This window comes from Polypterus senegalus, chromosome 3 (assembly GCF_016835505.1).
Source record: "Polypterus senegalus isolate Bchr_013 chromosome 3, ASM1683550v1, whole genome shotgun sequence".
Taxonomy (NCBI): Eukaryota; Metazoa; Chordata; class Cladistia; order Polypteriformes; family Polypteridae; genus Polypterus; species Polypterus senegalus.
In genome coordinates, this window is record NC_053156.1 from 31481676 (window position 1) to 31496877 (window position 15202).

The 15202-nt window shown below is 38.6% G+C and overlaps 1 protein-coding gene and 1 long non-coding RNA gene across 2 annotated transcripts; one reads left to right on the plus strand and one right to left on the minus strand.

Moving 5' to 3' along the window:
• Positions 1-471: 471 nt before the first annotated feature.
• LOC120524990 lies at positions 472-3525 on the minus strand. Its single transcript, XR_005632877.1, has 2 exons — positions 3253-3525; positions 472-929 (listed from the first exon to the last, which is right to left on the minus strand). It is a non-coding gene; the product is annotated as an uncharacterized LOC120524990 (long non-coding RNA).
• On the plus strand, positions 614-14638 carry LOC120524989 (endonuclease domain-containing 1 protein-like). The gene is made up of 2 exons (XM_039746907.1): positions 614-989; positions 11552-14638. The coding sequence occupies exons 1-2, from the start codon at positions 627-629 to the stop codon at positions 12143-12145; spliced, it is 957 nt and encodes a 318-aa protein (XP_039602841.1). The 5' UTR covers positions 614-626; the 3' UTR covers positions 12146-14638.
• Positions 14639-15202: the final 564 nt, after the last annotated feature.

The following is a 15202-nucleotide window of genomic DNA, read 5'->3' on the forward strand; positions in this document are numbered from 1 at the left end:
GAGGACCCAGGAAGCGAACCCGGGTCTCCTAACTGCGAGGCAGCAGTGCCACCGTGCCGCCCTAATACAATATATTCCAATTTAATTTGATAGAGATTACCTTAATGCAAGTTTTAAGTCATTTCTACTTGGTGTTTTAATGTGGTAGTTTTCCTGTACTTGTTTGCCTTTAATTTTGTATTTAAGACAAACTATTATCAGAAAAAATTGAATTTAGCTGATTTGAATCTTCTAATCATTTCCTTATTAAAAGGTTCCAAGAAATGCAGCAGTTACTGCAATTTAACAATAGTATAAAGAATACTCCCTAAAAGTGTATTTTATTTATGTATTATTTTTTATTTAATAACAGAACATGGAGACATAAATACACACTAAATATCATTAAATAATTGGAAATAATTTAAATGATGATTTAAATAAAAATTGATTCCTCTTTTGCATTTTTGGGTGCTTCGCCTCAGGCGTGGGTTTTTTTTTTTGTGTGCACTTTTCCACCTGTTTCACAACTTCCTTTTGTAACTGAAGATCAGTTCATGTCACAGCAGAAGGTCCTCTCAGCGTATATAAAAGAAAAACATTTACTGCCTCCAGAACAGATCCTTCCTTTTAGCTGAAGCAGCACCATGCAGTCACTTTATCTTCTCATTGTGGCTGTTGCCTTAGTTGCCTCAGGCACAGCAGAGGTGATGAATGACTTCTCCTCTTGTATTAAATACTTTTTTGGGGGAAAACCCCCAACTGGCTTTGAGAAGACTGCCTTCCCTGTTCCAGAAGAGCCTCTCCCTGACAGCAATGCACCCCAATGTCTAGCAGCCTATCAGCAAAGTTCACCCGCTTATATCTGCCAGAAGATACCAAACAGCAACCAGTATTATTTTGCCACTTTATATGACAGGGGCCGGAGAATTCCTCTCTACTCTGCTTACCTGGTAGAAAAAAATGAACCATGTGGTAAACGACTAGGTTACTTTCGTTTGGAACCTCAGGTAAGTCTGAAACTAAGCCTTTTTAGAAAACATTACTCCAGTTTTTAACTGATAGAAAATAAAAGCATCATATTGATTACTATGCAGTAGAAGAGAAACTTGATATTATAATGGCCCTCAAACTAAGGCTGAATAGAAAATGTTTTCATTCATAAATAAATTGATAGACTTACTGAATGGTTGATTGATTTCCTTTCCTTCAGCATAAATCTCTGTTAGAATAATGTATCACTTGTTCTTAAATAAGTATGTCCAGTACCTACATATCTACTAGATACTACATATGTTCTACATGCTAGCTGACTAGTGCTTAGTGGGTATTATTCACATTGCATCTTATATCATGTCCCAACACATGTATCCATGTAGAGTGAGTCTGGTATAAAGGAATGTATTACAGTAATCCCTCGCTATATCGCGCTTCGACTTTCGCGGCTTCACTCTATCGCGGATTTTAAATGTAAGCACATCTAAATATATATCATGGATTTTTCGCTGGTTCACGCTTTCATGGACAATGGGTCTTTTACTTTAGGTTACATGCTTCCTCAGTTTGATTGCCCAGTTGATTTCATACAAGGGACGCTATTGGCGGATGGCTTAGAAGCTACCCAATCAGAGCATGTATTACATGTTAACTAAAACTCCTCAATGATATAAGATATGCTTCCCGCGGCGGTGCTTGTTTGCTTTTCTCTATCTTTCTCACTCTCTCTGCCTGACGGAGGTGGTGTGAGCAGAGGGGCTGTGTGCACAGAGGACACGGACGCTCCTCTACAAAATGCCGCTTATCGTGGTGTTTCTGTATACTTAAAAGCACGTATTGATTTTTTGATTGTTTGCTTTTCTTAGCGAGCGCTCTCTCTGACATTCTCTGCTCCTGACGGCGCTCTTTTGAAGATAAGATATGTTTGCATTCTTTTAATTGTGAGAGAGAACTGTCATCTTTGTCTTGTCATGGAGCACAGTTTAAACGTTTGGCTAAAGGGTGTTATTTCATGTCTAGAGGACTCTAATAATGTTAACAAGGTGGGAGAGTTTATAAGGGCTTAAAATATATAAAAATAACCATACAAACATATGGTTTCTACTTCGCGGATTTTCACCTATCGTGCGGGGGTGGGGGTGGGGATGGGGGTCTGGAACGCAATCCCCGCGATCGAGGAGGGATTACTGTATACAGTACATATGAGTGCACTGAAGTGAATGTCACTATAGGAAAAATGAATTTACATTAAGTCGCATTGACTGCTGATGGCATTGAGCACAACTCACAACAGTCAGTAGTAATAACACCTTGACAATGAATTCTGAAAGAAGCAATAGTGTTTTTTCTATAATAACAATTACACTTCTTTACATCTATAGTTCTGCCCTGAGTAATTATTTGTCACATTTTCAATACATGATTTGAGAATCAGCATTCTTTATGTGTGATAAAGGCTTGACTAGTTTAAAATACTGTAAAGAACAGCTCATGGGTTAGTGTCCCATCCAGGATTGGCCTTTTTCCCTTAACTGGCCAGGAGGTCAGTATAACAGAGAGATCAGAGGAGGCTCTGTTTCTCCCTGGGCTTTGGTACCCATTCAGATACCCACAGGGAATGCTGGGAACATTAGTCCAGTGGGGGCATCCCTGCTAGTGTCCGTGGGTGCCACCAGGGGGGTGATGCAGGGAGCTACACTCTATTCTTTATGGGATTTCCAATTGACCTGAAAGTGCTTCCATTGGGCTGTGCCCTAGCACTGGGAGTAGTCCTGGGTGCGAGATTAAAGAAACCATTCAACATCTTACAGGCAATTTGGAGTTGGGTGTGGAGGATGAACAAAGTTTTCCACGGGGGGTGTAGAGGAGGAGAAGAAAGAGAAAAAAAGAGAGAAGAATTGTTGTGTGTTGCATTTATGCCACTTTTGAAACCTTTGTGTAATGTATTAGTGAAAATAACTATTTTTATTAAACTGGGACTGGGGTGTTGCAATGTCTCCTAGTAGTCACACAATCAGAGTTTGTTTTCTAGTGATTATTGTCAATAAAAGCAAATTAAATCCACTGTTGATTCAATGTTGTATTACAATAAAATGTGAATATTTCCAAGGGGGAATGCATGTCCCAAAACACATTTTATTTATATATTATTTTTGTTAATACCAGAACATGGAGATATAAATACACACTGAATAACACACTAACGCACTAAATTGAAATGTTTTACAGATGATTTAAATAAAAATTAAGCTCTCTTATGATTTTAGGCCACTTTACCTGAGGTGTGATCTTTACACTTTTGGACTTGTTTCACATCTTCCTTCTGTAAATGAAGATCAGTTTACGTTACAGTCGAAGGTTCTCTCAGTGTACAGAAAAGAAACATTTACTACCTCTAGAACAGATCCTTCCTTTTAGCTGAAGAAGCACCATGCAGCTACTTTTATTTTTTCTGTCTGGCTGCTACCTCAGTCACTTCAGAGACAGCATAGGTGATGAACGACTTCTCCTCTTCTGTTAATTTCTTCTTCGGGGAAAAACCAGCAACTGGCTCTGAGGAGACTGCCCTCCATGTTCTCTGTTTACTGTATATCTGCTTCACACGAAAAGAGGAAGGACAATAGGTCAGACACATACAAACAGCTGTTCTGGTTTGTTTTTTTCTGCCCATCCACAATCCATTGGCATGTCCGGGCACAGTCAGATGGAAGATTCTTTCCACTGCATGCCTCTCATTCCTTCTGTGTGCATAAGTGTCAGTCATTGCACCCTGGAACTTCCTCACACCTTGGTTGCTCTCACTCAGAAGAGGTGTGGTGCCATTCAACAATCCCAACTGACTCATGTTTCTCCATGCATGCCACTGAACTAACCTAACCAAGGGAGAGCATGAACAAAGTAATCACTGGCAATTGTCATTTAGACCAGGCATGTCAAACACGCGGCCCGCAACAGAAATCTGTGCGGCCCGCATGACAGATCCTAGTTAGCACTAAACTTGTACAAAATGATTACTATCATTTGTGATTGAATCATTCTGCATCTTTGGCGTTATTTATTGACTTTTCTTACTTCTGCCTTCTGACAAAAGCACATTTTTCCATGGCATTACGGTACTGGAAACATCATCTGCTAGTATAGTTGCAGCCGCAAAGTCGCAACTGAAGTGCTAGGCTGCGGTCCGCGGCCCGGTAACTGCCAGCAACGGAGACTCATTTAGTGAAGGGCTACAGCAAAAAGGCTGCCCCCTTCACTGAGGACACTTTTCAGAACGCTAGGCGGGTTGGGCTTTGCAGCGACACAGAAAGAGGAGAGAGACCACGGTGAGAGAGTATTACAACGAAGTATTTTTATGTTTCTGACAGTTTCCCCATATGACACGAGTCCACAGAAATCTCGTTAGTACGAAGTACATTCAGCAGCAGATACTTTCATTACAACGAAGTGACCATGAAATGCTTGAATGAATCATCCACAAAGCAGTTAGTTCTGTGGTCACAGCTCAGTTGTGGACATTTGCACAACGATCCCCAAACAGAAACATTGTAAAAAAAAACTTTCCTCTTACTGTTTTTTGCTGTTTTTGTTTTGTGTGGTTTGAAGTGATACCTTTTCCTTATTGCTCGTCAACATTTGAAAAACATCCATTAGAATTTAACTCATTATCACCCTTCTATAGAAATGGCATACTTGTTGTATGAAAAAAAGAAGAAAAATCTCGGGTTGCAAACGTATGCGAACTGCTGCATTTGAAGACGCCGAAAAAGCCGTTTTTATGTGGTTGCAGTGATGCTTGTTCAAGAAACATTCCTATTAATGTGGCACTCATTCAAGAATATATTAGGTTTTTAAACTCTCTTGCGTTTCTGGTTTAGATCCCAGATCCCAAAAGAGTTCAGAAACCTCACAATATGAAGAAGAAGAAGAAAAGGGTGATTTGGCTTCTGATAGATAACTGTGCTGACCACAACATGTTTCCGCACTTAGATAATGTTCACATTGAATTCCTCCCACCCAATTGCACGGCAGTGCTTCAGCCATTGGATTTGGGTATCATTCGCACCCTGAAAATGTATTATCGCAAGGAATTGCTGAGAAAAATTCTCGTCAGCATAATTTGTAGATAGGAGAAGATTAAAATAACGCGAAAGAAGCTATTGAAGCTGCTTCTATTTCCAACATCCTATCTTTGTGATGCACGTTTTCTGCAGTAACAGCAACCAAAACGAGATTACGGAGTAGACTGAACATAAGCAACACACTTTGCATGTCACTGTCTTCCATCCTCCCCAGATGGGATCATCTGGTTGCAGGAAAACAAGCTCAGCGCTCTCACTGATTCTGTATTATGGTAAGCTGTATAATTTCTATTACTAAATTATAACTTAATAATAATAGAAATGTAATGTAAATTGTTTATAAAACTGCCCTACCATAATCACCCCATAAACTCCAACCTCCAACAACTCACCGGTCCCTGGAAAAATTTGCTTCTAGTAAAGCAGTCCTTGATGTCAAACAGGTTGTGGACCATTGGGCTACACTATTGGCTGGGCTGCTGAGACTGGCCACTGGGCAGAACTGACTATCACGAGTAGTAATAGCTTGCATATTTTCACGTGTTTTTGCTCTAGTTTTATGTCATTTTGTGCTAGTATTGTAACGAACAGTTAGTGCAAACTACAGCTGAAGATCTGAAGTGGACGCGAGAAGTTTGTGAGTTTATTAACATATTTTTTATGATTTTCAGTTTGTAAAATTAGTGTAGGTCAGGTGGCTTTTTGCATATCGGCTTATTTTACAATATAAACTTTGAAGTAAACTTAGTAAAGTCAAATTTGATTTTTGGAGGATTTGTTTTCCAACTTGTATTACTGAGCAATGAATTCAGTGAGCGTTTTCGCGATTTCAGTTCACACGAAGAGGATTTTGTGCTGTTTACGTCACCATACTCTTACAACGTTGAGAATGCGCCTGAGAATATCCAAATGGAATTGATTGAACCGCAGTCAGATTCTATTCTGATGGCAAAATACAACGAAGTTGGTGTGCCAGGCTTGTATGCTTACCTGCCACCCTCGTATGTGCAGATCCATAAGTTGGTATCGAGAGTACTGTCTATGTTCGGAAGCACTTACCTTTGTAAGACTTACTGTCGAGCACCTTTCATCCCTCATAAAAGTTGCAGCTGCACAAGATTTCAAGCCTGATATTGACAAACTGGTTTCTAACAAGAGATGCCAAGTGTCGGGACAAAAGAAATAGATCTCACAATGTAAGACTCCTATATAAGCAATGAATATAATATAATAATATAAGGACCTAGCTAAGAGGCTAAGACTATAATTGTACGCTGTTTTATGGAGATTGTATGGAAATAAATTGCTTTTCTTTAAACTTTAAACTTTATGTGTTTTAAAGATTTCAGTGTTGGAAAGAAAGCTACAGTAACTTTGTATAATAGTATAATAGTATTTGCTACAGTGCGGCCCGTTGACGCACATATGGCAGTTGAAGCGGCCCACCAATGGTAGTGAGTTTGACATGCCTGATTTAGACAATCTTGTCTGCCATTTTCTCTCCTGGCTTCAGCTGTGGCATTAGTTTCCACCCCAGATGAAATGCTTGAGGCCGAAATCGAAGTTTGGTGATATGGTCAAAAATTCCCTATTGAGTTGAGTTCTGATCTTTAATCTACGACATTCAAAGCATTGATAAAACTTGATTTCAACATGGCATCTGTATGTGTCTTTGTGTCTGTGTAAAACAGAAATTTATTTTCCATCCATCCATTTTCCAACCCGTTGAATCTGAACACAGGGTCACAGTGATCTGCAGGAACCAATCCCAGGCAGGGCGCCAACTCACCGCAGGACACACACACCAAGCACAATTTAGTATTGCCAATCCACCTAACCTGCATGTCTTTGGACTGTAGGAGGAAACCCACGCAGACACGGGGAGAACATGCAAACTCCACACAGGGAGGACCCGGGAAGCAAACCCAGGTCTCCTAACTGCGAGGCAGCAGCACTACCACTGCTCCACCATTCACATCATAAAATTATACATTTCATCTGAAGATGATGCTCTTTTCTGTTGTGCAGAGCTCCTGGGTGACTACATCCTAGAAAAGACAGAACATTTTAGAACAAAAGGTTTCTGATATGAACATGAGACATTTGTACAACAATAACTTCCAAAAAAAAAAGAGCAATCTTTGTGTCATGTTAGTCTTTTTACAGGCTACTGGCCTATTGTTTTTGGTCCTGCTCGGTTCAGTACTTATCCCCATATTCGTCAAAATCCTCTTGACCCAAATCCAAAGATAACTGAATTATAAATTGTTTAACTTTATCTTTTGCAGTTTACTCCATTTTGTCGTGGGACCAGACCTACTAATTTGCAAGTTTTTATTACATGAGTAAGTTTTTTAAAATACATCATTTAATTAAATATTAGCCACTAGAATGCGTCACAGACCTCCAAACCCCAAGTACAAATACTCAGACTTCAATTTGGGTTCAAACATGTATTTATTTTAAGAAAATACTTTCCACAGTTTGTTTTCCTCAAAATCCATGCAATTATAATTTCTCCTCCAATCCTACCAAAAGCACTTTTTTCACCTCCTCCACTGACCCTCCGGGTTGTGTGGACTTCTCTCTTTTCAACCTAACTTAAGCACTTCCAGTTTGGGCACAACCACTCCAAGACAAGGGACTTACTTCCCAGTAGCTCCCCTGGAAGAACCTGTAGAACCCAATAGGGCAACCCTACAGAGCCACAACACCCATGTTGCCCTTTGGGTATCCAAACTGAGACTCACCAGATGCGACTCCACCAGACTACATGGAAATTACATGAGCATAGGAGGCAGCTTCCCAGTCCCCTTCACTGAACCTTGGCCTACCAAGTGGGAAAGGGTCCACCTTCAATGAGTTGCCTATCCATCTATGACCTTCTCCCCTTCCAAGCTGAGGCCCTGAAAGCAGAGAGACCAGTCCCACAAGGGTGTCAGAGAGTCCAATATGCATTGGAGGATGGCAAATATCAACTGATGTATTCAGGAAGGAAACAGACATTATTGACATATGTTTTCCTATGTTCTTCATTACATTTCTATCCCCATTCTCACCACTATAATCTGTGTTTTCATCTCCCCAGCTTTGGATACAGTCATGGATAACCAGTGCTTTTGGAACAGGGGCCCCTTTGCACTGAATTCCATTATATCTTACTGCACAGGATTTGCTCACCTGTGCAGCCAAATCAATTTTTGGCAGGACATTGATTCCCAACCTTTGTAAGTAGACAGTTACCCAGTACTTGGTGGTTACACAGCACTCTTTAAGGTATTCAGGGCCTGTGGAAGTGTTTTAAATCAGCTGGGTTAGTGTTTCCACTTCATAGTTTCATCACTTGGCTGGCCTGGACATTCTATAGGGAATGCTTAAGTCCACTTGACTCTCTTCTGCATAGATCTTTAGAGGTGGCTGTGTTTTTCTGCTGTTCCAATTGAAATCAGATAGTATTTATGTATAAACAGTCATTAAGCAAAGGGCATTTGAGTCTGGGTGGACCTTTGCATGACCAATCTGGCCTGCTGTTCTCAATTTAGTGCTAAGTTCTAAACATGTATATCGTCCTCTATCACTAAATTAGGAATTCTGTGAGGCAGTCACTTACCACATCCTTTTGAAAGTTACAGTATATTCTCCAGAGTCGGATTTGGGTCAATGTCCTAAATATGTAACTCCCAGAATACTCCATGGTCAGTCATGTGCCTATTCTTTGCCTGTTGTAGCCCAGACTTTTGGGCACCCATCTGGCACTTTTGACGTATTATCGTTATCTTCCCTGGGAATATGGATGTATGGAAAATAAACGTGTCACTTTCACTGTTAGCAAGGTATTAACAGGGGGTAACAAACAGCTCATTAGCCCAAACAGCCCAGTTTGCATTGTCCAACGACAACACATATTTCAAGGTCTACCAATTGTGACACAATCCCATGGGTTCATCCTTTTCTTTACTTGCTAAGAAGCCCCCACTTGTCTCTTTAGACGACCTTGGTTGCTGATGTTGTTATTAAAAAAAAAAAAAAGAAATACTACCACAAGTTTGTTTTTTCTCAAATTTGTGTATAAATGTATGCATAGACAAAGGCAACATGTATCCAAAATGCATGCAAAGACATTTATAGGTGAAGATAACTGACAGCTTGTTTAATCTATGAGACCAAATGATGGAAGATGAAGAATAAGAAATGAACACACAAACACACTTTGATCTGTAAATGTTGACATAGACAGAGGCAGTTAGCCACCCCTGTTCCAATAGTGTGTCTATTGATGCAGCTTGTGTACTTCATTTGACTTAACGAGTTTAGTTTAAATTAACTTTTACTTTTCCTGTTCATTTTACTCTACACTTACTTTTGTATATAACATTATGTAAGGTCAATACGCTTGATTTGTATATTATTGCATAGTAAAATCAGTTGTATTGTATCTTAAAATCTTCAGTTGAGTGATTTCTTGTGTCATCACGAAAGCGAAGTTTACACGAAAGTACTGGATGGACCCTCACATACACATTGCAGCAAGTGTTGTGACCTGAGGAATGACTGAAAACTTGTTGCCAAAACAACATGTTAAGATTCTCCTTGCAAGTTCAGTGTACCGCATGGAAATCCCTGAATTATTACAGTAACCCAGATTTGAAAAATTTTAAATAATACATACTGCATTATTACTATAATGCCTTGAAATCTCTGGAAACAATACCTCGGTAAAAGGAGGCACAATATCAGATTGAAAAGACCAGTAGATAGAATGTAGTTACACATTTTAAAAAGTCAATCCTATATTTTAACAAAGCCCTAATGGTGAATAAATTTAAGAAATCATGGTAAAAAGGTTTTTTTAACTAAATGGAAAAACTTGGAAAAGAGGAAATGCACAGCATGACCAATATAACCATCATGCAACCGTGTGTGTATGAACAATTTATGTTCACATATGTGTGTGTGTCCATACACTACACACACACACACACTTTATTTTGCAAGTAAGTACCATATCTCATTTAAAATTACACTATTCTGCATTGCTTTATGATGTATGTTGTTTAACTTGTGTTATTTATGTTATCTGTATGTGATTTTGTTTTGTTATAAGCAGCTTCAAAACTATCAAGCTAAAATTCTTTACAATAAGTAAAGACAAATAAAAAGTGACTCTCATTCTGAACTGACATGGCACTTTGTACACTCCCAGGTATTCATGCATCACAACACCCTGACTATTATAAACAAAGCCCAAAGTAACAGTAAAAGATTGCAGGAAGTGTCTTAAATCAAAAACAATAATAACTATAATCAAATGAATCAGTCAATGATTTCTAATCATATAAAACTAGGCCAGTTTAGGAAAACAGAAAGTCCACTTATATTAAAAATAAAAAATAAAAAGGACAACCCAGTTCTTTCATGAGCTTGATGTGGGAAGCAGCATGAGTTACTACTTTTGGTTATTTAGATTAGGACCTTAGATGGATCAGTAGTGTTCACATGACAAGATCCTGTCCTTGGATATGTTCATGTCCAGGTATTCATGTTCATGTTCAGGTATTCATGTTCATCCTTGCAATTATTACCATAAAAAACAAAGTACAGCACAGTAAATAGGTGTGTGGAACAATGGCTGTTAAAACATTTTTTGCTTTTACTGTGTTTCTGCCTTATTTACAAAGTACAGTGTGGACATTTGCAGGAATGACAGGTTGTAGTATAAAGGAAAAGTTGTGACACCAACTGGGTAGTCCTACTGAATAACTAGAGTCCAAAACAAAATCACACCTTTTGGCAAAACAATAAAAAGCCACTTGGGCACAATAATAAAGTAACAGGATCTTGGCAGTTGAAATAAGGGTCGTTCACTTGCACTCCATCTGGCTCGTTCCTCTTCATGGAAATGACAGCTCCTTCTGGGCAGCCAGGTTTCTTATAATGTACAAACAGGAAGGGATCGGGGCTAAGTGCCCCCACTCCATGGTTTCTCGATGTTCCAGGGAGATAAGATGAAGAATATGTAAGTGACAGCACCCCATCTCACTCCAGTAGGTTATCACATATCTCGATCGAGCCTGTGAGGAGATCATCCGACGAAAATGCATAACAACATATAATATAACATGAGATATAATTCATAAACATGTTTATTTTGATTTGGTGTTGCAGGGTGCCAGTGCCTATCCAGGAAACACCAACCACAAGGCCAGAGCTAACACTGGACAGGAAGCCAGTCTAACACAGGATTCTCTCATGTGCCAATTTATGATCATGTGCCAGTTAAGCTAGCATACACATCATGAGAAATTGAGATGAAAACCAGCATAGCTGGAGAAAAGCCCCCACATAGAAAGGAAATACAAAGTACACTTAGATAGCAACCAGGACATTTGATTTGTGAGGCAGAAGCACTAATTACTGTTCTACCTTACCAGCCTGAAATGTGAATACAAGTGAGAAAAATTCAAACAGTTCAATGATTCTGCTTCTTTTTGTTTCAGCTTATACATCGAGAACTTTCTGCAGAGTCACAACAAATAAAAGATACTAAGAATATGATAAAAAAATACAACAAAGAAAATGGTTGCAATGCCAAATTTCCAGAATATCGAGAAATACATAAACTAAACCAAAGTCAAGCTGTTGATGAGGACTACACGGCTGCAGATAGGGAAGGTTATGATCGTTGTCACTTAAATCCCCGACAGCACCAGAATCAGAAAGAGTTCTGCGACTCCACCTTCACTTTTACTAATATTGTTGCAATGAACAAGGAGCTCAACAATAATATATGGAATAAACATGAAATTGAAATAAAAAATATGACAGATTCCCAGTGTAATCAAATGTATGTGATCACAGGAGCTGTCCCAAACAATAACAAAAAAGTGAACAATCGTGTGTACGTGCCCAGCCACATCTGGAGTGCCTACTGCTGCGTTAATAACATAGGGCAGCCTATAAAATCAGGAGGTGTCCTTGTCTGTAATGACAACAACGCCCAAAAGCGAACCATGGCGGTGAACAACTTGGAAGAAGAATTGGGCCAATTGTACAATCAAGAGATAAAACTAATTGATGGCTGTCAGACTTAGACTTCTATGTCTATGAAAAAAACAAAAGTGTTTCCCTGAACAGGACAAGCATTTTCTTTAAAACACAACAAATATAAAAGTGTTCACCTTAAATATATAAAAAAAGAATAATAACAGCTTAAAGCAATTAGTGCTTCCTAACAATGATGGCTTACATGCAAAACACAGCTGTTTCATGGACTACTATGAAAAGCTATTCAATGAAAATATCAACGTGATTTGTCTCATGTACTCCTTCAATTTGACAGAAAAAAATATGCCATCATGGCACTATAAATCTTTCTTTGACCTAGAACAGTCAGTCAGTATATCCCCTCATTAGAAGCCTGGACCTTCTCCTGCAGGTTTGGTCTCACTGTCACATCAAGACAACTCCACCCATCCAGCCATCAATCTGTTTAAATTTCCATCTCCAATTTTTAGCTGCCAGAGCCTCTCCAGGAATCATCTGGTACAAGATTAAAATCAACTAGAATGTGCCACAAGTAATAATCGCCAATTGACTTCAGGGGAATGTATTCCGGATGAGTCGGAAAACCAAGCAAAAGGCAGAAGAAATGGAAACTCCACACTGACTTGACCAGGATTCAAACCCAGACTACAAGACACAAAGAGGAAAAAGGAAAAGTAGGCCTTAAAATATAAAAGGTTTAGCGAGAAAGAACAAACCCTACTGATGGTTCACTGGACGATTAAAAGTAACCAACACAGAGCAAGCAACGACATCACCTAAAACAAATCATCAGTGTTTGGGGGATGATAGAACTAACAACAAAAATCCCTTGTCATGTACTGTAATTACAAATCAGTGCTGGTTTACAATTTGTTTGTAATGGTTGCTACCATGACAATAAATTACACCTTTCAGACAACAAATTCAAATATTATTTTATTATAGAAAATTGTCCCACAAACTAATTTAGATGCTAGTGCTACCCATATATGATGGGTTGAAATCTAAGTAATCAACCCAGACCTCAGAGTTAATGTTTGCAGTGAACAATGCACTGCATCTGTCTCTGTTTGATAACATTTGGTATGGCATTAGTAAAAGCGGTGTTATTGCTTATGATGTGCCATCTGTTGGAATAGAAAAGGAAATGCATTGTATTGCTCCAAATGTTTGTGATCCACTAACTTTTGAAATAACAGAGACATAGAAACCGTATAGACTCATAAACAAACACGCAGACACTTAACCTTTTATTAAGATGGTTTTAAATGACAGCATGATTACCATCAGGAAACAAAGAACATGCGGGACATGTTTAGGCTTTTAGTGCACCTGCAGGACTGAAACTTTGCAAGTGCCTGTACACATACTGTACTTCCTCTTCAGTCTCGAGCACATGGCTGCTCTGATTTCAGTAAGCCACCAAGTGTCACTATATATTTTTGAAGCTCTAAAGCATCAGATCTTTTTTTCAGAACGGTCAGGAGGAACCTCAAAATAATCTGCTCATCACATCATGATAAACACACAGACGTGAGCTGCTGGTTGTTTTGTCACATACAATCCATTGTTAACTGGCAGCAGATTAGTTAAATGAGAGACTAAAAGAAGCAGTTAAAGGGAGGGAATTTTAACAAGTAAGTTAACTAAAATGAAACAGGAACAATGTTTTTAAGCAATATTTGACTTTTGATTAGGAAGTTTGTTTGGAAAGAAGCAGGTTTTCCAGGACAAACCTGAGCAACCTTTTCCTAAAGTGAAATGTCATAGCCACTAAGCGACAGTACCCCAGCATGACTTTAGAAGGATATAAGTATAGATTAATGTTACTTTTCTGACAGAGAAAAAAATATAGAGGAGAGAACTAAGAGACACTGATACTTTGAAAGATGGGAAAACAAGAGGGTTATAAGTGAGAAGAAGCCACACCAGAAAGAGAAGACAAGTAGACCTTTGTAAAGCAAATGTAATGAATGAATTGTATACTGAACTCATAAGAGCTCAAGACATTTATGAGGTATGAATTATTTTGTACCACTTCCAGTGGAGATTACAGTCTGAGGACACAGTGAAATGTAGAGAACTTTTGGTATTGTTGATCTCGCTGTCACTTTGCTACAGACGTTTGTCTTGTTGCCACAATGATTTCCAGTCACTGTCTGTATGTTTTTCCTGTGTGCCCTGTGATGGACTCTCATTAAATCAAAGGGGAGTTAGGATATATTTTACTAGCCCCTCAGCCCTATAATCAAAATATAAAAATTGTAGTATTTAGTAATTTGTAAAGGATTACTTTCTTTGAATTACTACCAGACTCTGCTGAAGCCCAATGACAGCATGTACCTCACACTGAGAGGCCTCCTTCCTGGTGTTGGGCTGAACTTCGTTTAGAAAATATCATTATGTGGTGCTGATATTTGCACCCATCCATTCACCCATTAATGGACATGCTTAATTAAGAAATGTGTAATTTTAAGTGCTTCTATAGAAAGATGTTGTTAGCAATCAATATATTGTTTTGTTTTCAAAAGCTATAGCTTTGCATTGAATAAACTTGAATTGATTAAATCAATATTGGTGAGACTGGGCATTTATTTAGTTCTAATGAATCTTGAAACCATATCAATTTATGGTAGCTGCACTGAATATACTGCATGTAATAGTATATTAATATACAGACTGCTTTGGCAAACACAGACCATTCAGCTAAGCATAACTCATTTTTTTCTAATCACCAATTGTTTCCAAAATTTCACCAAGTTGAGATTTGGAAAGAAAAGGCCATTCAACTCAAAATAACTCATCTTTTCATTTTACCAATTGTTTCTAAAATATCAAGTTCAAATCTGGAGGTCTCTTTGCCTAACTTATTCCATATGTCGGTGTTTCTCTGTACGCGGAAAAATATGTCCAGTTTGAAGAGATTTACCCTCAAACAACCTTCATCTGTGCCTCTGTATAGGAATCGAGAATCATAATTAGATCTCCTTAATATATTTTTTTTTGTTTTCTCCTTGACAACAATGGAATCAGAAAGTAATAAAATGGAGAAGTATTAGTTTGTGTTCTGCTTCTCTGATTTTTCTCCTGAGGAAAAACACCCT